The 24,950-nt window shown below is 39.6% G+C and overlaps 1 protein-coding gene across 1 annotated transcript; it reads left to right on the top strand.

Annotated features, from left to right (window-relative positions):
• The first annotated feature begins 13,903 nt into the window (after nt 1-13,903).
• Nucleotides 13,904-14,524, top strand: LOC145130810 (uncharacterized). Its single transcript, XM_079065572.1, has one exon. It carries the CDS (start codon nt 13,904-13,906, stop codon nt 14,522-14,524), a length of 621 nt encoding a protein of 206 aa, XP_078921698.1.
• Nucleotides 14,525-24,950: the final 10,426 nt, after the last annotated feature.

Raw genomic sequence — 24,950 nt, 5'->3', positions numbered from 1 at the left:
AAAAACTGATAACTCTCCCATGGGTAAAATGACCATTTTACCCCTATGACCTATTTTGGGCCATGACCTAGGCCCAATCCTTTCTAGTCCTCACTAAGGCCCATTAAGTCCCCAAATGGCCCAATTTTCTGAATTAGCCCAACTCTTCAAATGGGCTTTCCTTCCATGCCCACTAATCCTTGGGCCCTTAACTGACTTCTAAAGGCCCATCACAACCCATTACCACTATGTCCAAAACTTGGCCCAAACCAAGGCCCAATAACAAAAGTCCACTGACTGAGCGTACGCTGAGCGTGCTCTTCTGAACGCTGCGCGTTCTGCTGAAATGGCTTGTACGCCCAGCGTACTCTCATGTTAAGTCATTTTCTCCAAAACTGCTTAATCCCTTAAGTCACTACGTCCAAACTACATATATAAGTCCAATAATCTTTCTTAACCCATAAAGTTGATCACCTGGTGGCTTGCACCCCACCAAATGAGATCAAACTTGGAAAAATAGTAACTATCTTCATGAAAATGGCTAGATCTCTTGCATGGGTGCAAAAGGGCCTTAAAGATTGCAATTTTACTGCTCAAGGGACTCAAATAGCTTCATGGGTGGCAACCCTAAGTCCAGAAACGGATTTTCACCATAAAAATCCATTCTTGAAACCAAAAAGGAACAATATCCATGAGAACCTAGATCTATGATGTAGAAGCCCCAAGATGAGAACTTTATAACTTCAATAGGCTGGAAATGATGTAATACCTCTGGATCTACAAGCTCTCTTCAATATCTTGCTTCTTCTCTAAACACCTTCTTCTTCAAAAACACCAAAATACTCCTCTAATGGCCATACAAGCTCCAAAATCACTCAAATGAGGGCTAAGGGTTTAGAGGGTGGAGACTGAAGATATTAGGGTTAGGTTATGAGATAAGGAGCTTAAATAGGGTCCAAGACCCTAAAATAGGGTTCATGTCTGATTGGCGTACTCCCAGCGTACATATGGTACACCCAGCGTACTCCGAAGAACATTCGCGACCATCCTGGTCAGTCCGCCCAGCGTACTGCCTTCTTCACTAGTACACCCAGCGTACTCTTTGTGTACGCCCAGCATACTCGGATAAGCCTGAAACCACCAAACTTCCGAAGGTGATAACTTCTTCGTTGTAAATCCGTTTTCGGCGATCCTAAATCCACGAAAAGGTAACGAGACGCCCTACATTTCTATCAACTCATATATTCCTCAAGGACTTCCGAACAAAAGTCCATTTTCCACAAAAGCCCAAACTTACACTTTACCGAAATACCCCTCGGCTCCAAAACACAAACCGAACATCCGGATCGCTTCTAATACATCACTCGCACCCAAAATGGCCTAGATCTTACCCTTTTCAAAAGTCATAATCCTTATGATGACCGGCCTTCGGGCCATAGCCTTAGACTAGGAGTCAATTCAGAACAGGGCGTTACAAAAGTATTTTGGGCCATGTGGGCCTAGAATGATTCATTTTATCCCTATTGGGCCATGTTGGGCTATAAATTCTTTAATTAGCCCTAATGGGCCGTAAACCCCATTCCCTTTATCTCGTTGGGCCATAAACGAATAGGTGGGCCCAATGGGCCGAGAACCATCCATTTGGGCCTCATGAAAATCGAAATAAAGACTTTATGGCCCAAACTTTCCTTATTATTTTCTCTTTTCCCTTTCTCGGCCCACACTTGTATTAAAAAAATTGAATAATTAAATTGATAGAATTGGTGACAACTCATTATTATATTGTGGTAATCCAAGTTAGTACCTCACATATCTCTAAGCCAAAGCCTTCATGTATTAACCCTTTTTGGGTCTTCTCCTCTCTCCTCTCTACTTATGGCCGAGAGCATCACCAATCCCCTTCATTTTCTTACTTCCAACTTAGTAACAATCCTCTCATATCTTCCAAGAGCATAAAGAAAATTCCTCCTCTTTTCTCATCAAAATCGTGGGTGTGTGTGGGTGTTTCAAGAGTGTTCTTCAAAGTTTCAACCTCTTGGTAAGTGGTTATCATGTATAAACACCTACTTTCCATCTTAATGCTAAGAACTCTTTCTTACATAGCCTTATTTCATGATCTAACTCCCTAGAACCATCTAAGTTCAAAAAACTTCCTCAAGGAGTTGCTAGGGCCGAAATCTTCTCTCAAATCTTCATCAAAACCAAATCCAATCCCCAAGGTGAGTTCATACCCCCTATTTTCGATTTTTACTTTGTTTTGGGGGAGAATACAAGTTGTTTTGTGTAGATCTATGTGTATATGCATGACTATGTGTGTTTTCATGATTTATTTGGTGATTATGTGTTGTTTACTTCATAAATCTAAAATATGTTAAGAATATGAATTTTAACACTTGGATCTACATAACCACCTTGAGAAAAGTATGTGTTATCACATATAATACATGTAAACTTGTAGATATGGGATTTATACACTTAAAATAGCAAAAACAAGTGTTGTGTACAAACATGGATAACTTAAACTCAAAAATCAGCCCTTGACAGAAACGTTTTGGTCCAATCTCGAACTGTTTTGACCACCTTAATATTAATATTTTTCAAAACTGTTTTACATGAAAAACTTTCAGGTTTATACCTTTCAAATGACTACTCTCATGTTTTCATACGATACTTCTACAATTATTGTCGAATTTTACAAAACTGCCTATCATGTTTGAAATAATCTCTGACCAGCCTGTGAAGGTGAACAATTTCACACTGGATAGAAGCCATTAAAAATTATGAGAAAAATTGTGAATAAAGTAAACAAAATTTCCAAACTTCCGGAGTTTACGGATCCAAATTTAGACTCACGATGATTTTTGTACAAATTTTCCAACAACCGGGTCAGAAAAGTCAAAAACCAGAAAAATGTGCATTTTCACAAAAATCAAGCCAAAAATGATACTTTTGTCAAAAATGGGTTAAAAATTTTATCTTTAACAAAAACTAGCCATAAATACAAGTTTTGAACAAAATGGGGACAAAAGTGTTATTTTACTAAGATTGGGCCTTAATTGTAAATCTTTTGCTTATTGGGCCAAGAATGTCATTTTTACAAAAAAGTGGGCTTTCTATGCTATTTTGGCAAATAATTTGGCTAATACTAGCAATAAAATAACAAACAGACTCATTTTGACATTCGTATAATATTGGGCCTTAGTGGCCCATTAGTATGCTTGATAGGTCCTGAATACTATTTATTTGTTTATTGGGCCTCACTGACCCATTAACATGCACGACGGACCTTGGATACTATTTGCATGCTATTGGGGCCTATAAATACCTTACATGTTAAATGGGCCTTAGTTGTCCTTTTACATATATTTTGGGCTCATGTTATATAATCTCATTTCTTTCGAGCCTGAAATTGACTTACGTGTTCAGTGACACTCAATGGTCCGTAGACATGGTCATTGGGCCCGGAATGAGTTTATATGTTTCTCTTCGCGTAAAATTCGATTAAGGATCTAGTGAGACTTGTCGGTTGACACCTATTGAGTGTACGATCGTACCCTGTAGTTATAATCAGAGTCTCTTGGAGGGAGAGCGGGGTTTTGTGTATAGATCTATATGGGGATGACACCCCACACCTGAGTTGTTCGCTACAGTTAGACTACATTAGTCTAGGGTGACGACAACCTTATTCTATTTTTTCCGTCGGCGTTCACAAACGCCAAGACAGACGAAATTGTCTTTAATTAGTATGGTTATGACGGATCACTTAGAGGAATTAACGCTATAAATTTACGGGAGACCATTCATTTCTTTTCTTCTTGGATTACTCAGGAACATACTCGTACTGGTAATCAGCCTCGGGGGTTGGTATGGCACCATTCTCCTTTTACAGACAACATAGGGTTGTCTGGGGCATTCTATTTACATTTTCTTTACCTTTCCTGCATTATCTTTATACATTCTAATAAACAATAACACACATGCATTAATACAAGATCTGATACAAACATACTAAACTGTTTTCAGATAATATAGGATTTTCTGGTGGTTTCAAAGTTGTACAAATCATGTTCACAAACATGCTTATGAACTCACCAACATTTTTATGTTGACCTTTTTAAATTAAGTTGTATTCTCAGGAAACCGTTGAAGCAAGTTGAGCGGAACAAACTAATGGATATTTTGTTATATTTTGTTTCATCATACTCTGACTATTTTGGCATGTAATATTCGAATACAATACTCGATGTAAACAATGAATTTTGTGATGATGATGATGTTATGTTTCAATTATATACTCTGTGATGATACTACAACAATGGAGTCACGCTCAAGCCCCCGAACGTTTCCGCCGTCTGGTTCGGGGGTGTGACAGATTGGTATCAGAGCATTGTTTATAGTGAACTAGCATATCTAATCATACAAGATATGCAAATATTAATACAATGGGTGGGACTAAACTACTCTGAACATAACAATTAAAATACATACCTATGTGTGCATTTTAGAGTAATACCACAACAAGAACAGTAAGAGTCTTTGGAGGATTTGAACATCGCGATTAAACGTGGGCACTTATGTAGTTGTATTGGGGGTGAATGTAGCCTGATCAACTACATTCATTCAAAACATGACCAACATGTGTTCGGGAGTAATCGTGATGGACAATGAATCAAAAACTTACCATTTAATTATCCAAAGAGCTTATAGAACCAAACCTAAACAAAATTAAAATACTACAAGAGTATTTGGTGTGCTATTTGTTCCTAGTATTTATACACTTTCGTGCAGACACTATGGCCGGGTATCATTAGCCAGGAGACCCCTATCTCCCAAGTCAGGGGAAGACAGGGTGGATTGACCCATAGGAAGACCCAGAGGGAGACTCAGAGGAAGAAACAGAGAAGGAACATGAAGTAGAACTTGCAGATAGACCCGCCGAGCCAGTGGTGGACCTCGAAGAGGGAGAGCTCAAGGGCAATGACGATGATGACTCGGGTGCAAAGTCCGAGGTCATCAATCCTCCATACATGGCCATAGTACCGGCTTATCATATGGGCCTTTATGGCCCCACGTCTCATGGGCACACGATATTGGAAGATGGAGTCACCAGCAAGGGATACGACCGCCCTACGGTATGCCCGAGGTCTTTTCGATCTTAGTCATGGAGGACCAGCTAACCGGATGCTCTCAGACATGGTCCGGCGCACCCAAGATATTAATAACCAAGCTCAGGACACCTCAGAACAAACAGACCAAATGTGGGCTGTTGTTGAGAGAGATGAGAGACAAACATAGGAAGTGATCGGGGACTCCCAAGCGAGACAGTCAGATTAGGAGGCACGACTACGAGACACCGAGCGACAAGTAGCTCATCTCCAGGGTGCATCCACTTCATCGGTACCACCACCAGACACTTTCCGCCACAATTAGGATCAGCTTTTCCCCCAGTGCTATCCGTTATGACTCTCTTTCGTGTACTAGGATGGTACTCACTATTGAAACAACTATTTGTTCTTCTTATTTCGTGTTATCGCATGAGTCCACTTATATGCACAACCGAACCCCCTGAAACCGCTAGATACTCAAGGACCTCGAAACCAAAAAAACCTTTATACTCTATGGATAGACTTAATATTTGTGCTAACTCTACGATTACCCACTACCATAAATACATCATAGGGATGTAGATTGAAACATTATGAATCATACGACAAAACGCGAAGTTTATAGAATACAACCAGAAATGACCATAGTTACTTACGATCTTGTGTATCATCATGCAGCAGAAAATGTCATCCCACAGAAATAAAAAGCACACCCGTGAGACACCAATCCTGAAGATGGACTCTGCTATATTCCAAGCTGCTGTAAAGGCTACCGTAACCGCTGCTATGGCACGACTCAACACAAACAACACCAACAGAGATGGAGATAATGTCGACAACTCCAGCCGAAGTAACGACCACGGGAACCAACAAGTGACATCTTATCAAGTCACTCCAAAACTGAAGCTTAAGAGCAGGAAGCGAGAGTCTGGGAGTAAGAGGAAGGGACAGCCAACTCAAGGGTCCTCGAAGAAACAACATGTTGTTGTTGTCCATGCGGCCATGACACCTACTACATCAACACCAGCAAGACCATATGTTGGAAGCCTTCCAAAATGAAATAAGTGCAAATTCCATCATAAGGGAGCTTGCCGGAAGCCGTATTGCATTAGATGCAACAAGGAAGGACACACCGCCCGATACTGCAGATCTCAACCACGACAGAACCAACAGTCGAACAACAACAACAACAACAACATTGTTGGAGCCAGGTACACCTGCCATGGGTGTGGAGGAACCGGTCACTACAAGCACGACTGCCCCAAAGCAAACAACCAGGGGGCAGGAACATCAGGAAGTGTATTGGCAATGGGTCAAGGTGAAGCGATTCAGGACCCAACAGTTGTTACTAGTACGTTCCTACTTAACAACACATACGCATGCATCTTATTCGATATAGGGCGGAGAGAAGTTTCGTTAGTAATAAATTCAAAAACTTACTAAATCAACAACCCAGAAGCTCAACGAAGCCTTCATGGTGGAAATGACTAATGGGAAAACTGAAACAACCAAAGATGTCTATGTAGGGTGCACATTAACACTAAATAGTTACTCTTTTCAAATAGATTTGATGCCAGTAAATATTAGGAGTTTTGATGTGATAATCGGCGTGGATTGTTTAACCCCCATCATGCTAATATTATGTGTTGCGAGAAGGTCGTTCGCCTTCATCTCCCCAATCACGAAACCCTAATACTCTATGGTGATAAACCTGGCGCAAATATTCGTCTTATCTCGTGCATCAAGGCACAAAAGTGCCTGCACAAGAAGAATTGTGTGTTCCTCGCTCATGTTGTAGACAAAGCCAAAGAAGAAATCAACATTGAAGACATCCCAGTGACATGCGAATCTCCGGATGTATTTCCTGAAGACCTTCCGGGAATACCCCATAAAGACAGGTTGAATTTCGAATCAACCTCATACAGGGAGCCACATCAATTGCCAATTCACCCTACATGTTAGCTCCCACCGAAATTCAGGAGTTATCCAGTCAATTAAGAGAATGGTTAGGCAAAAGGATTCATCAGACCAAGCTTCTCACCCTGGGGAGCTCCAGTCTTGTTCGTCAAGAATACGGATCCTTCAGAATGTGCATCGATTGTAGGGAATCGAATAAGCTCACTGTCAAAAACCGATACCCACTTCCTATTGATGACCTATTTGACCAGCTTAAAGGAGCTAGTTATTTCTCTAAAATAGATCTAAGAACCGGTTATCATCAACTTCGAGTCCAAGAAAAGGACATTCCAAAGGTTGCTTTCGGAACTCGATACAGTCATTACGAACTCGTTGTTATGCCCTTTTGATCTGACGAATGCCCTCGTGGTATTCATGGACCCCACGAACCGAGTTCTCCAATCGTTCTTAGATAACCCTTTAATTATTTTCATCGATAACATACTCGTCTACTCTCGAAACAAGAACAAACACAGTCAGCACCTACAACCGGCTTGGGAGACATCGAAGCCCGAGAATACCGCGAAGGAAGCACTGCGTGGAATGGATAAAAATCTCGAAGTCAAAAAGGCGAAGCATATTATTACAAAAGTTGGATTAGGAGCTAACTGGATGATCTCCATTAGGTTAACCAAATCTACCCATTTCCTGCCAATAAAGGAATCATACAAGACGGAAAGATTAACTCGAACCTATATAAAAGAGATCGTGAGACTTCATGGGGTACCGGTATCTATTATCTCGGATCGGGATAGTGGATTTACTTCAAGATTTTGACAGTCGCTCCGGAAAGCTATGGGAACACAGCTAGACATGAGCACTGCTTACCACCCTCAAACCGATGGCCAGAGCGAGCGGACCATCCAAATACTTGAAGACATGATTCAAGCCTGTGTGATCGATTTTGGCAAGTCATGGTATACCCACTTGCCCTTGACTGAATTTTCATACAACAATAGCTATCACACAAACATAAGGGTTGCTCCTTTTGAGGCCTTATATGGTCGCAAATGCAGACCGCCTCTCTGCGGAGCTGAGGTGGGTGATACCCAGCTGGCAAAAGGGCGGTCATCGGACAGCACCCTTACAGGACCGGAAATCATTCGAGAGACTACAGAGAAGATAATCCAAATCAAAGCCCGACTCCTAGCGTCGCGTGACTGACAAAAGAGTTACGCTGACAAACGACGAAAACCTCTGGAATTCTAAGTCGGAGATCAAGTGCTACTGAAGGTCTCTCCCTCGAAAGGAATGATCCGTTTTGGGAAACGGGGAAAAACTAAATCCGCGATACATCAAACTGTTTGAGATTCTTGTCAGAGTTGGTCCAGTAGCTTATAAGTTGCAGCTACCTTCGGAGTTCAGCAATGTACACCCCGTCTCCCACGTCTCGAATTTGAAGAAGTGCTTATCAGATGAAACTCTTATCATTCCTTTAGAAGAGATCGAAATAAACAAGAATCTCCTATTTGTCGAGGAACCAGTAGAGATAGTGGATAAAGAAGTGAAGCATACGAAACAGAGTCGCATTCCGATTGTGAAGGTTCGATGGAACGCTAAGCGTGGACCGGAATCCACATGGGAACGCGAAGACCAGATGAAGCAGAAGTACCCTCACTTATTCTCTCATCCATGATCCTACATTTCGAAAGAATTTCAGGACGAAATTCCCTCTAACGGGGGGATAATGTCATAACTGGCATTCTAGCTAGGAAATTTTGTTCTCATCAACTCTTGTAATATTTGTAATCTGAGTGAATATCATGTTCAATGCTTAATCAAAACCATTCATTTGAATCAAAACCCCTGAGTGAGTTCAAAACCTAATGGAATACATTTCACATATTCAACTATGAGTCGAAAACCCTAAAACCCCAAATTCAAGTTTATTATGGGCTAGGATCTTCTTATTAGGCCTAATGGACCAGTAAGTTTTCAATTTGACTATCATGGGCCAAGGAACCCCATCTGGGTTCTAATTGGACCCACATCCATGAAACTAAAGTATTTTGGGCCATGTGGGCCTAGAATGATTCATTTTATCCCTATTGGGCCATGTTGGGCCATACATGCTTTAATTAGCCCTAAAGGGTCGTAAACCCCATTCCCTTTATCTCGTTGGGCCATAAACGCATAGGTGGGCCCAATGGGCCGAGAACCATCTATTTGGGCCTCATGAAAATCGAAATAAAGACTTTATGGCCCAAACTTTCCTTATTCTTTTCTCTTTTCCCTTTCTCGGCCCACACTTGTATAAAAAAAATTGAATAATTAAATTGATAGAATTGGTGACAACTCATTATTATATTGTGGTAATCCAAGTTAGTACCTCACATATCTCTAAGCCAAAGCATTCATGTATTAACCCTTTTTGGGTCTTCTCCTCTCTCCTCTCTACTTATGGCCGAGAGCATCACCAATCCCCCTCATTTTCTTACTTCCAACTTAGTAACAATCCTCTCATATCTTCCAAGAGCACAAAGAAAATTCCTCCTCCTTTCTCATCAAAATCGTGGGTGTGTGTGGGTGTTTCAAGAGTGTTCTTCAAAGTTTCAACCTATTGGTAAGTGGTTATCATGTATAAACACCTACTTTCCATCTTAATGCTAAGAACTCTTTCTTACATAGCCTTATTTCATGATCTAACTCCCTAGAACCATCTAAGTTCATACCCCCTATTTTCGATTATTACTTTGTTTTGGGGGAGAATACAATTTGTTTTGTGTAGATATATGTGTATATTCATGACTATGTGTGTTTTCATGATTTATTTGGTGATTATGTGTTGTTTACTTCATAAATCTAAAAATATGTTAAGAATATGAAGTTTAACACTTGGATCTACATAAAAACCTTGAGAAAAGTATGTGTTATCACATATAATACATGTAAACTTGTAGATCTGGGATTTATACACTTAAAATAGCAAAAACAAGTGTTGTGTATAAACATGGATAACTTAAACGCAAAAATCAACCCTTGACAGAAAAGTTTTGGTCCAATCTCGAACTGTTTTGACCACCTTAATGGTAATATTTTTCAAAACTGTTGTGTACAAACATGGACAACTTAAACTCACGATGATTTTTCTACAAATTTTCCAACAATCAGGTCAGAAAAGTCAAAAACCAGAAAAATGTGTATTTTTACAAAAATCAAGCCGAAAATGATACTTTTGACAAAAATGGGTTAAAAATGTTATCCTTACCAAAAATTAACCATAAATACAAGTTTTGAACAAAATGGGGACAAAAGTGTTATTTTTACTAAGATTGGGTCTTAATTGTAAATCTTTGGCTTATTGGGCCAAGAATGTCATTTTTACAAAAAGTGGGCTTTTTATGCTATTTTGGCTAATACTAGCAATAAAATAACAAACGGACTCATTTTGCCATTCGTATAATATTGGGCCTTAGTGGCCCATTAATATGCTTGATAGGTCATGAATACTATTTATTTGTTTATTGGGCCTCACTGACCCATTAACATGCACGACGGACCTTGGATACTATTTGCGTGCTATTTGGGCCTATAAATACCTTACATGTAAAATGGGCCTTAGTTGTCCTTTTACATATATTTTGGGCCCATGTTATATAATCTCATTTCTTTCGGACCTGAAATTGACTTACGTGTTCAGTGAGACTCAATGGTCCGTAGACATGGTTCATTCGGCCCGGAATGAGTTTATATGTTTCTCTTCGTGTAAAATTCAATTAAGGATCTAGTGAGACTTGTCGGTTGACACCTATTGAGTGTACGATAGTAGCCTGTAGTTATAATCAGAGTCTCTTGGAGGGAGAGCGGGGTTTTGTGTATAGATCTATATGGGGATGACACCCCACACCTGAGTTGTTCGCTACAGTTAGACTACATTAGTCTAGGGTGACGACAACCTTATTCTATTTTTCCGTCGGCGTTCACAATCGCCAAGACAGGCGAAATTGCCTTTAATTAGTATGGTTATGACGGATCACTTAGAGGAATTAACGCTATAAATTTACGGGAGACCATTCATTTCTTTTCTTCTTTGGATTACTCAGGAACATACTCGTACTGGTACTCAACCTCGGGGGTTGGTATGGCAGCATTCTCCTTTTACAAACAACATAGGGTTGTCTGGGGCATTCTATTTACATTCTCTTTACCTTTCCTGCATTATCTTTATACATTCTAATAAACAATAACACACATGCATTAATACAAGATCTGACACAAACATACTAAACTGTTTTTAGAAAATATAGGATTTTCTGGTGGTTTCAAAGTTGTACAAATCATTTTCACAAACATGCTTATGAACTCACCAACATTTTTATGTTGACCTTTATAAATTAACTTGTATTCTCAGAAAACCGTTGAAGTAGTTTGAGCAGAACAAACTAATGGATATTTTGTTTCACCATACTCTGACTATTTTGGCATGTAATATTCGAATACAATACTCGATGTAAACAATGAATGTTGTGATGATGATGATGTTATGTTTCAATTATATACTCTGTGATGATACTACAACAATGGAGTCACGCTCAAGCTCCCGGACGTTTTCGCCGTCTGGTTCGGGGGTGTGACACATATAATATAACTTCACTTAATATTATTTATCCTAAATAATCTTCTGTCAAAATATCCATTTATCGCTTCTTTGACAAGCTCGTATCTGCGGATGTTATAGTCAACGGTCAGAGCTAAGGTAAAAAGTGCCAACAACAGCTCTCCATGTTGTGGCCTTCCTTGGCCACGTCGTGGGCACTAAATGCCAAAATAGTCGCTGATTCCCCATTCGTCGCGTCGTGGAAGCCTAAGGCCATGTCGTGGGGACTGGTCTGAACAACTCAAACGAGATTAATCCATTTTCTTCCGATTTCAAGAGCTCCAAAGCTCAGATTTAATCCTTTCCAAGGTCTTAATGGATAAATTTTCTAACTTTATCCCTTAGGAAGGTCCAAACCACCAAGATGTGGACTTTACGTCTCAAAGGGACCCAAAATACATCTTTATTAACATAATCCATTAAGTCCAAGTCTCCAACCTTTAGATCTGGATCAACATCATGTTTAGATGGATATTGTTTCCAACTTTATCCATAATAAAGTCACCAACTTTCAAGATTTAAACTTTAATACACCAAAATGACCTAAAGGACAAAGATAAATTGCATAGCTAGAAGGGAAGGCAAAAGATCATAACTTTCCTAGTCCATGAAGCCCAAGAAGTATTCTAAACTGATCAAAATATGTTGGAGTCCACTCAACTCCAATATTATCCATAAAATGAACCAAAAGTGCCAAAACCCCAAATGAAAAGATCTAAAGAACTAGATAGCAAGATTGGAACTTTATACTTACAATGGTCTAGAAATGTAGTGAGTTTGATGGATCCAAACATATAAAAACTTTCCTTGAAACCAAAAGAACCTTCTTGATCTTCAAACTTTATCAAACTATCATAAAAAGCATCCAAAAGAGGAGAGATGAGAGGGGAGAAGTTCAAATCCTGAAGGTGGAAGCTAGGGTTTCTCCCAAGGGGCCTTAGAGGTGGTGGAGGCTGCTAAAATGCCCAAACACTGCGGAACCTTATGATTAAATATGTTAAAAACCCTAAAATCATGGGCTTGGTCCTGACAGACTACCATGCCGTGGGTTTTAATCCCCACTCTGCGGAGACTGCCACGCCGTGGGCTATGATCCCTACTCTGTGGCGACGGTTTACACCCAAATCCACCTCAATTTTAAACAGTCGTATCTTCTTCGTTTCAACTCCGTTTTTGGCGATCTTTATATCCACAAAAAGGTATTGACGAGCCCCACACTTCTATCTATTTAATTTTGGCTTAACATGTAACATCCCGACATGAGGTATTTCCAAAATTCATTCTTAAGTACGAAGGTTTTTTATTTTTAGCCCTTGGGTATGAGGAAACTTGCAAAAAGGCCCAAAGTGGCATTTTGGTAATTATGGCCAAGAGGTTAGTACACCGGGTGTAAGGTCATATTTTGTTGGTTTGGGCTAGGCATTCATTTGTATGAGTCTTTTTAGTCTTTGTTTAGGTGTTTAAAGGGTTTGCGGTTGGGTGAACCGAAGAAAGGGTGTTTTCGGTTCAACTGGCGTTTGCGGTTGTGAGTCTGTTTACGGCCGTGAACTGTTTACGGTTCATGTTCCCTATATATAGTGTCAGTCTTGTCAGAAGTAAGCACAGTTGTATGTGTGTGTGTCCATTGTACCATATGTTTGCGGTTGAATAGAAACGTGTGCAATTTGGATCATTCTTGCTTCTACTCCTTTTTGTGCTTATAGATTATTACTTATTCTTGTGTTTGATCACTAGTTGGTTCCAGATTTGGGGACTTACAATTGGTATCAGAGACATACTAGTGTCAAAACTGTTCAAGTTGTGTTTTCGATTGGAGTATTCTTTATTTTCGTGATTGTTCAAGCTTGGTTACTGAGTTACTGCTGTTGATCGTGATTTCAAGGCCAAAGGGATTGAAGATCTGTTCAAAATCAGCTGTTTTCATCAAATTTTGGGTGTTTTTGGCTGTAAATTGTTCATCAGTTTTCGGCTGTAAACACCTTGTGTTTACGGCTGTAAACTATTTTCGACTGTAAACCCTCGTTTTCTGCTATAAACCGCTCTTTGACTGTAAACTGCATTGACCGTGAACTGTTTTCGGCTGTAAACTCGTGTACGCCCGTAAACCCTTTTTGGTCGTTAACTCTCCTTGGGCTGTAAACCTTGTTCTTGGTTGTAAACCGCTTTTCGATTGTGCTTTCTTTACAAGTTTTGTTTTCAATCAATTAAGAAATTAAAAAAAATGGAACCACAAAACATGACAGTTCATCATTAGTTGGACTCAATCATGGGAACTACTACAAGAATCCCGTGTCTTGTGTCAGCTGAAGGATTTCCTGAATGGAAATATAGAATGGAGAAATACATTAAAATGAAGGATTTTAAAATATGGTGTAGTATTCTGAAGGGTCCAGTTAGAATCACTACCACTCTTGAAAATGGAACCATTATCGACAAAGATTTTGCAAATTGCACAGAAGCGGATTTCGAGAAAATTGAAGAGCAAGAAAAGGCTCTCGCAACACTGATAATGGCTTTATCTCTGGAAATTGCACAAGGATTCAGGGAGTATGACTCAGCCAAAGCTCTATGGGAAGCATTGATTGATGTTTATGAGGGAAATGAAAACATGAAGCAGAGCCGACAAGACATGCTCAGACAGAAGTTCAACATGTTTAATCATATTCTTGGAGAATCATTGGAGGCTCAACTACAACGATTTATTACTCTTACCACTGATATGAGTTCTTCTGGAATTTCGGTGCAACGATCAGAGATTAACAAGAAACTGTTGAACTCTCTCCCCAAGTCATGGGACATGAATGTCTCGGTTATCAAGAAGACAAAGGATCTCAACCGACTACCTCAAATCCCTACGCTCATATCAGGAATGAATAACTATATCTAATGCATACTCTCCGACTAGTGACAAATGATTATGCCTAATCCATACTCACAGATCAGTGCCAGAAGAGTATACCTAATCCATACTCTCGGACCACAGACGAATGACTATGCCTACTCCATACTCTCGGATCAGTGGCAAAAGACTATACCTATTTCGTATTCTCGGACCAGGGATATCATTATTCTACTCTCCTTTCAGGTCTCGCATGCACTCTTAAGGATATCCTACCCATTGCCCCACTTAAACTTAAGTCTATTTTACAAGTCTTATATTATCTCTTGTTAAACTACATCGCTCAAATCCTAAAACTTTATTTATTATTATTATCATGAAATCATATATATATATACATATATATATATATATATATATATATATATATATATATATATATATATATATATATATATATATATATATATATATATATATATCTTAGCACATAAAAACCATACTCGCTTCGCATATCATATATTAACAAATATGTTCTTAACACATATTCCAGGAAATAAGCATATATTTCATATATAAACTCTTTTTCAGATATTTAATACTTTAATTAATACTTGTATTAAAATCATGTTCATGAAAGGGACTATGCACTTACCTGACTTAGGTGGGTGGCTAGAGAATTCGACAGCGCTCCGCCAAACTCCTTGACTTTTCTTCTGACGTGATTTAGATATGAATGCCACTAAGTTTTAGCGTAATATTCCTGGCGACTAATGATAGTCTAGATCCTCACTAATCCCAATCTCTACATCAAGATCTATCAAGTAAGGAACAACCAGGTAGGATCATATCAGAACGAGGGTCCGTTTGGTATACGGAGTATACTGTTTGGAAATCCCACTTTAAACACCTCACTAAATCAGCCTAGACATCATCCCTGTAAGTAGAACAATTAGTAAAATGGCTTGGAATCACTGATAAATCTTAATTATAGGTTCATAATAATGACTATGACTATAATTAAAAGTTACACTTAAATATAATAAGCTTAGCTTAACTTACAGAATAATCTAGCAAAAACCAAGAATTAAGTGGGCAGAATTCTGAATTGAGAGCTCCTAATTTTTTGCTATCTAACACCGTAGGGCTCCACTAAAGGGCTCGGGAATTCGAAGTTATCGGGACTAAGGGGTGGAAAGAGCTCTAGAGGATTCAGGTGGAGTTGGGATGAGAAATGAGCTGAAACTCGAGGGTTTATATAGGCGTGAAAAGTATGCACACCACACATCTAGTCAGCCAGGGCGAAGTCTCATTCTCTGCAAGGTGCCACGTGTCACGCATCCGGTGGAGTGTCAGTGTGCGCCCTGGATTCTGTCTGTGCGCAGGTGTACGCGGAAAAATATGAATTCTTAGAAATTTCATAACTAATTCATACAAACTCCATTTTCGATGGGTTTTATATGCACGCGTAGCTATTGACTAGATCTACAACTTTCATTTAGACTCTGTCGGCAAATTTTGACTTTGTTTTTAAATTTATATTTTTAACAGGCTTAGACTGTTAAAATCCATTAAAAATCCATAACTCCCTGTTGTGGTATCCGTTCTAGACTGTACTTATATCGACAGACAGGTGTTGATGAGATCTTGAACACTCATTTAGATTGTTTTTCCTAACAAACGACCAATTTCAATTTCGGTTTCTGAGTCGTATACTGCTACACTGAAGAATTAGAAAAATCATAACTTCCTCTCACGAAGTCAGATATGGGTGTTCTTTATATGTACGGAATCCTTGTCACATATAATATAACTTCAGTTAATATTATTTATCCTAAAGAATCTTCTGTCAAAATAACCATTTGTCGCTTATTTGACAAGCTCATATTTGCGGGTGTTATAGTCAACAGTCAGAGCTAAGGTAAAAATTGCCAACAACAGCTCTCCATGTCATGGCCTTCCTTGGCCACGTCGTGGGCACTAAATGCCATAATAGTCTCTGATTCCCCATTCATCGCGTCGTGGCAGCCTAAGGCCATGCCGTGGGGACTGGTCTGAACAACTCAAACGAGATTAATCCATTTTCTTCCGATTTCAAGAGCTCCAAAGCTCAGATTTAATCCTTTCCAAGGTCTTAATGGATAAATTTTCTAACTTTATCCCTTAGGAAGGTCCAAACCACCAAGATGTGGACTTTACGTCTCAAAGGGACCCAAAATACATCTTTCTTAACATAATCCATTAAGTCCAAGTCTCCAACCTTCAGATCTGGATCAACATGATGTTTAGATGGATATAGTTTTCAACTTTATCCATAATAAAGTCACCAACTTTCAAGATTTAAACTTTAATACACCAAAACGACCTAAAGGACCAAGATAAATTGCATAGCTAGAAGGGAAGGCAAAAGATCATAACTTTCCTAGTCCATGAGGCCCAAGAAGTATTCTAAACTGATCAAAATATGTTGGAGTCCACTCAACTCCAAGATTATCCATAAAATGGACCAAAAGTGCAAAAACCCCAAATGAAAAGATCTAAAGAACTAGATAGCAAGATTGGAACTTTATAGTTACAATAGTCTAGAAATGTAGTGAGTTTGATGGATTCAAACTTATAAAAACTTTCCTTGAAACCAGAAGAACCTTCTTGATCTTCAAACTTTATCAAACTATCATAACCAACATCCAAAAGAGGAGAGATGAGAGGGCAGAAGCTCAAAGCCTGAAGGTGGAAGCTAGGGTTTCTCCCAAGGAGCCTTAGAGGTGGTGGAGGCTGCTAAAATGCCCAAAAACTGCGGAACCTTATGCTTAAATATGTTAAAAACCCTAAAATCATGGGCTTGGTCTTGAGAGACTACCATGTCGTGGGTTTTAATCCCCACTCTGCGGAGACTGCCACACCGTGGGCTATGATCCATACTCTGTGGCGACGGTTTACACCCAAATCCACCTCAATTTTAAACAGTCGTATCTTCTTCGTTTCAACTCCATTTTTGGCGATCTTTATATCCACAAAAAGGTATTGACGAGCCCCACACTTCTATCTATTTAATTTTGGATTAACATGTAACATCCTGACATGAGGTATTTCCAAAATTTATTCTTAAGTACGAAGGTTTTTGATTTTTAGCCCTTGGGTATGAGGAAACTTGAAAAAAGGCCCATAGTGGCATTTTGGTAATTATCGCCAAGAGGTTAGTACACCGGGTGTAAGGTCATATTTTCTTGGTTTGGGCTAGGCATTCATTTGTATGAGTCTTTTTAGTCTTTGTTTAGGTGTTTATAGGGTTTACGGTTGGGTGAACCGAAAACAGGGTGTTTTCGGTTCAACTGGCGTTTGCGGTTGTGAGTCTGTTTACGGCCGTGAACTGTTTACGGTTCATGTTCCCTATATATAGTGTCAGTCTTGTCAGAAGTAAGCACAGTTGTATGTGTGTGTGTCCATTGTACCAGATGTTTGCGGTTAAATAGAAACGTGTGCAATTTGGATCATTCTTGCTTCTACTCCTTCTTGTGCTCATTGATTATTGCTTGTTCTTGTGTTTGATCACTAGTTAGTTCCAGATTTAGGGACTTACAATTGGTATCAGAGCCATACTAGTGTCAAAACTGTTCAAGTTGTGTTTTCGATTGGAGTATTCTTTATTTTCGTGATTGTTCAAGCTTGGTTACTGAGTTCCTGCTGTTGATCGTGATTTCAAGGCCAGAGGGATTGAAGATCTGCTCGAAATCAGCTATTTTCATCAAATTCTGGGTGTTTTCGGCTGTAAACTATTCATCATTTTTCGGTTGTAAACTTGTTTTCGGCTGTAAACTCCTTGTGTTTACGGCTATAAACTGTTTTCGACTGCAAACGTGATGTTTTCGACTGTAAACCCTCGTTTTCGGCTGTAAACTGCTCTTTGACTGTAAACTGCATTGACCGTGAACTATTTTCGGCTGCAAACTCGTGTACGCCCGTAAACCCTATTTGGCCGTAAACTCTCCTTGGGCTGTAAACCTTGTTCTCGGTTGTAAACCTCTTTTCGGTTGTGCTTTCTTTACAAGTTTTTTTTTCAATCAATTAAGAAAATTAAAAAAAATGGAACCACAAAACATGACAGTTTATCATGAGTTGGACTCAATCATGGGAACTACTACAAGAATCCTGCGTCTTCTATCAGCTGAAGGATTTCCTGAATGGAAATACAGAATGGAGAAATACATTAAAATGAAGGATTTTAAAATATGGTGTAGTATTCTGAAGGGTCCAGTTAGAATCACTACCACTCTTGAAAATGGAACCATTATCGACAAAGATTTTGCAAATTGCACAGATGCGGATTTTGAGAAAAATAAAGAGCAAGAAAAGGCTCTCGCAACACTGACAATGGCTTTATCTCTGGAAATTGCACAAGGATTCAAGGAGTATGACTCAGCCAAAGCTCTGTGGGAAGCATTGATTGAAGTTTATGAGGGAAATGAAGACATGAAGCAGAGCCGGCAAGACATGCTCAGACAGAAGTTTAATATGTTTAATCATATTCTTGGAGAATCATTGGAGGCTCAACTACAGCGATTTATTACTCTTACCACTGAGATGAGTTCTGCTGGAATTTCAGTGCCACGATCAGAGATTAACAAGAAACTACTGAAATCTCTCCCCAAGTCATGGGACATGAATGTCTCTGTTATCAAGAAGACAAAGGATCTCAACCGAATCAGTCTTGCAGAAACAATTGCAACCATTAAAGCCTGTGATCTTGATGAAAAGCAATGGGAAATTAACCATGTGAACTCCTATTCGACTGTAAATCTAGGGATTTCTTCAAACAGTTCCTTTACATCCTTTACTGCTCCACAAAATCAAGCTTTTGCTGTTCCACAACCATCATCCCATGTTGTTCCACCATCTATGCCTTATCCTAATGCAGCCTCCTCCTCAAAAGCTTCTTTTACAACCTCTGTTCCCAAAGAAGTCGAAGAGAACATGGCCCTAGCGTCTGGCCTGGTGAATTGCTACAATGCCTTTGTAGCTGGAGAATTGCCTCCTCAGATTTCTTTCGCTGATCTTGATCAGATTCACCCTGAGGATGTGGAGGAAATGGAAATTACCTGGCAGATTGCAATGGCGGTTTTCAGAGCTAAACAGTTTGCCAAGAAAATAGGGAAAAACAATTGGGGGAATGAATGCAGAGAAGAAGGTTGGATTCAACAAAAGAAAGTTGAGGTACTTCAACTGTCACGAGCCTAGTCACCTTGCTTGTGATTGTCTGAAGCTTGATAGAAGAGTAAATAATGAAAGGACATTGGTGTTAGTTGGAAATAACAGGGGAGCTCCTGCTAACAAGGAGACTGCAAATCTGGCGGTGTTAGCTCAGTCATTTGATTGGGAAGACCAAATTCAGGCCTTGAACATTTCAGGACCTGAAAATGCACATTTGGCCCAGATTAGTGAAGTCACCGAGGAGAATGTTGGAGAGGATCCTGAAGAAGAGATGATGGAGTTGCAGTTTGCCTTCATGGTTTCCACTACCCCTGAGCCTGAGAAAAAGGTCAGTCAAATTTCTTGTTCTCAAACATGCATTGATACTGTTAAAATTTTACGTGAACAAATAGAATTATTGCGTAGAGAGAACGATGACCTTAAGTACGAAGGTTATAACCTTAGGAAGGGCCAAAGACCACTAAAAGAACAATTAGAGGTCAAAACTAAGGATTTTAGGAAACTACAGGAAGAGTATAGCAAAAAGTGTGATAACTACAATTTTATCAAGAAACAACTTGCCACTATGACTGACGAGCTTGACACATTAAAAATTCAATTTGAAAATGCTGATTTTAATTTCAAAAAGTTTGATGTGTCAAGTGAGAGAGTTGCAACCATAATAGAGAAACAAATGAGATGGAAAGACAAGAAGCAGGTAGGTCTAGGCTATGAGAGTGTCCCTCCTCCATTTAATCACAATTATATTACTATCCCTATGACCCAGGAAGAAATAGACAGAGAGGAATATCTTGTGTATGGCAAACCTGTTGTACCTGTGCTAGAGAGTAGTGCTAGGGAAAAGGATACTAACATTTATACTTCCTATGCAGATTCACTATTAAATCATGGCAAGCAAGTAGCTGGAGAGAGTGTTTCTAATAATAATATTGTTTCAAAATCTGATGTTTCTGTTTCAAACAATGATGCTTTTGTTTCTAACTCTAAAACTGATGTTTTGATTTTTGATGATTCTGTGTCAAAGTCTGATGATTCAGATGTTATTGATAATTGTGGTGATGTGTTTCATAAATCTGATGTTTCTGTTACTAGCACATACACTCCACCGACACCTGTCACACAACCTGAATCTTGCACATGCACTTGTGGGAAGAGTAAGGGAGTCAATAAGAACACTAGACCAGAAAAGAGCAGTACCAGTTTTTATGCTAAGAAACAGACATGCTTTAACTGTGGAATTGTTGGTCATATTGCACGTAATTGTCTAAATCGGGCATTTGTTCCTTTTTATGCACAAATAAGAGAGAACGAGTCACGAGGAAGATCTCTCATTAGAAAATTCTCGAGATCTCGTTCTCGTGATGATGATTGGAATGTCAATAAAGACAGAAAACGGGCTGAGCTTTAAAAGAATAAACAAGTTTTACATGAAAATACAACATGTACTTTAACGAAACCGAACGTGGCTAAGCGAAGATCGGGTTCGTCAAAGTTTTCGTCTGGGTCTTCGGCTAATCTTAGACGGAAACCCAAACGATCAAAACCAAAGAAAAATGTTTCAAAAGCACCTGTAAATGTTTCTAAACCTAACTATAAATGGGTGCCCAAACATTTAAATGTCCAATCACCTTAGTCTTCTTTATGTGCGTCTGGTAATCAATCAAATTCAAAAAGTGAAAAAGAAATTTTTGTTGATAACAAGGGAAAACCCAGTGTTTCAATGACCTGGGTTCCAAAATCTAATTAATCCTGCGCATCGTGCAGGAACAGCTACAGAGGAATGTCGTCAGACCTTGGTATCTCGACAGTGGTTGTTCCAGGCACATGACAGGAGACATCTCCCAACTGCATGACATTCAGAATTTTAATGGGGGCTATGTTTCCTTCGCGGGAGGAGAAGGTGTGAAGATCAACCAGAAAGGAACTGTTACAAACGGATTACTTAGCTTTGAGAACGTCAAATATGCTCCCGAGCTGCAGCACGGTCTGTTAAGTGTCTCACAGATCTGTGACAAAGGCTATTCAACACACTTCACTGACAAAGAGTGTCTCATCTTGAAGCCTAGAATCATCATCCCTGAAGAATGGATCTTGGTGAAATCGAAGAGGGATGGAAATGCATACATCATAGACATTAATCATAATATCCCAGAGCAAGTTACTTGTCTCTTCTCTAAAGTCTCTGAACACAATGCCATGCTTTGGTATCGTCGTCTCGGCCATGCGAATGAAAAGAACCTGAATCGTCTTGCTAAAAACGAGATTGTGTGTCGCCTTCCTGTCAAATACTTTATCGCTTTTGAAAAATGTGTGGCGTGTGCTCAAGGAAAACACATCGCAAGCCCCATTTGCCAAAGACTATTAACTAAATCAGCAAAGTTCTTCAATTGTTGCACATGGATTTATTTGGTCCGGTCAACGTTCTCAGCATCAACAAGAGCTCTTATTGTCTGGTTGTGATAGATGACTACTCGCGGTTCACATAGTTTTTCTTCTTATCCAAGAAGAGTGGGGTCGCTGATCTGATCAAGAAGTTCATTGTGATGATTGAAAATGAAACAAATAAGAAAGTGAAGGCGCTCAGAATTGATAATGGCACGAAATTCAAGAACGTTATTCTTGATCATTTCTACGCCAAAAAGGGAATACTGCGTTAGTACAATGATGTTCATACGACTCAACAAAATGGTGTTGTTGAACGGAGCAATCGTACTCTGATAGATGCTGCAAGGATGATGCTTTGTGATTCCAAACTACCGGTCTTCTTTTGGGCAGAGGCGATCAACACTGCCTGCTACATCCAGAACCGTGTCCTAATCAACAAAGCCCAGTTGAAGACCCCATATGAAATTATGTACAATCAAAAGCCATCAGTTGCTCACTTCAAAATATTTGGATGTCCTTGCACCCTCCTTCACTTACAGTCCAACCCTAAGTTCAACTCGAAGGCCGATGACTGCTACTTTGTGGGATACGCCGCACGTACTTCTTACAGAGTATACAACAAGACCACCAAGCAGATTGTGGACTCTTTTGATGTGCGTTGGCTGGAAGAGAATGAGACAGATGCCCGATTCGGTCCTGACTGGTTATTTGATTATGCTTCTTTATTTAAATCATTTAATGTGTTTTCAGATGATCTGTCAGGTTCTTGCTCAGGTACGAAGGTTGTTATTGAAGATGAAGAGGAAGATGTTGTGTACAGACCACCTTTGGTGCCTCCTACGACTCCTATGGTGGATGAAGCTGTTTCAAGTACTTCTTCTGGTTCTCCAAGTCAAAGAATCAATCCTGATGCTGAAGCCACTCCTCTTACTCCTGCTGAAAGAGAATTCATGACCAAAGATACTTCCGCTGCTACTCAATCATTCATGGAGCTTCACTTTTCCGAACCAATAGCAAATGAGCACATGGCAAGCATCTCTCACGATTCCACATCGTTTGAGGCGGATGATTCAGCAGATGACAGACTCATCAAAAGCAACAACCTTCCTGTCACAATCAATGACATCAGCCATAAATTCCCACCGGACTTCAACGTGATCATCCGATCGAAAACGTCATTGGTCAACTGGGTGACATAGTTAAAACGAGAAGTCAGAGTGGAGATGTCAACTCTTGTCTCTACTCTTGCTTCATTTCTCAGATCGGTCCAAAGAATGTGGAAATGGCACTGAATGAGCCTAGTTGGGTTGATGCGATGCACGAGGAACTTAATCAATTTGAGAAATTAGGGGTATGGAAGCTGGTTGAGCTGCCTAATGGAAAGAATTCTTTGGACACATACTGGGTGTTCCGTAATAAGCAAGACGATTATAGGGTGATTGTGCGAAACAAAGCACGTTTGGTTGTACTTGGGTTTCGGCAAATTGAAGGCCTTGACTACACTGAAGTGTATGCTCCTGTAGCGCGCCTTAAAGCTATCTGTATCTTCCTGGCGTATGCTTCCTACATCGGGTTCACCGTTTATCAGATGGACGTTAAGACCGCCTTTCTATATGGATCTGTGAAAGAGGAATTTATGTTGATCAACCTCCTGGTTTTGTTAACTCAAAATTTCTAAATCATGTCTACAAATTAGACAAGGCTCTGTATGGGTTACATCAGGCTCCTCGAGCTTGGTATGCTACTCTAACATATCATTTGCTTGAGCATGGTTATACCAAAGGCATGATTGATCAGACGCTCTTCATCAAGCATGTGGATGCCGACCTAATTTTTGTACAGATATATGTTGATGACATCATTTTCGGGTCGACAAGCTCGAGGTTGTGCAAAGAGTTCGAGGCAGTTATGAAGAAGAGATTTGAGATGAGTTCTTTGGGAGAAATGACCATGTTCTTGGGGCTGCAAGTTCGACAAGATTCAACCGGAATCCTTTTGCAGCAAGGAAAATATGTTGAAGACATGCTTGAGAAGTTTGGGTTTAAAGATTCCAAAGTTTCCTTGACGCCGATGGCTGAACGACCCTAGTTGACTCCAGATCCTGATGGAGAATCCGTAGATCAAACAGAGTATAGATCGATGATCGGATCCCTGATGTATCTGACTGCGATCAGACCCGACATCATGTTCGCAGTCTGTCAATGCGCATATTATCAGGCAAATCCTAAACTCTCTCATTTAACTGCTGTCAAAAGAATTTTTAGATATCTCAAAGGTAGCCCAAAACTGGGTCTTTGGTATCCTAAAAATTCTGATTTTGATTTATATGCATTTGCTGACAGCAATTATGGAGGTTGTGAACTTGACAGGAAATCAACTTCAGGGGGATGTCAACTCCTAGGAGACCGTTTGGTGTCGTGGCCATGCAAGAAACAACAAACTGTCTCAACCTCAATAGCGGAGGCTGAATACGTTGCTGCCTCTGCCTGTTGCTATCAAGTAATCTGGATTCAACACCAACTTTTGGATTACAGTTTGAATTTTCTAGAAACCCCAATCTTTTGTGATAATGATTCTGCAATCCAAATAGCTAAAAATCATGTCCAGCACTCCAAAACCAAGCACATCGACATCAAAGTTCATTTCATTAGAGATTGTTATGAGCGTTCGCTCATCCGTTTGGAACAAATTCACACTGATAATAATGTGGCAGATCTGTTCACCAAACCGTTCAACAAAGCTTTATTCGATGTGCTTGTGGGTTTTCTCAAAATGATACGTTTGAAGACTAACTTTTGTTTTAGGTTAGTTTAAATTTGCGCATTTATTTTCCTTACTCTCTTATCCACAAATTTAGGGGGGGGGGAATAGAAACAAAACA

The sequence above is a fragment of the Lactuca virosa genome, chromosome 8, assembly GCF_052849685.1.
Source record: "Lactuca virosa cultivar CGN04683 chromosome 8, Lactuca_virosa_CGN04683_v6, whole genome shotgun sequence".
Taxonomy (NCBI): Eukaryota; Viridiplantae; Streptophyta; class Magnoliopsida; order Asterales; family Asteraceae; genus Lactuca; species Lactuca virosa.
Note: the sequence above shows the minus strand (reverse complement) of the source record. Positions and strands in the feature narration are given on the sequence as shown.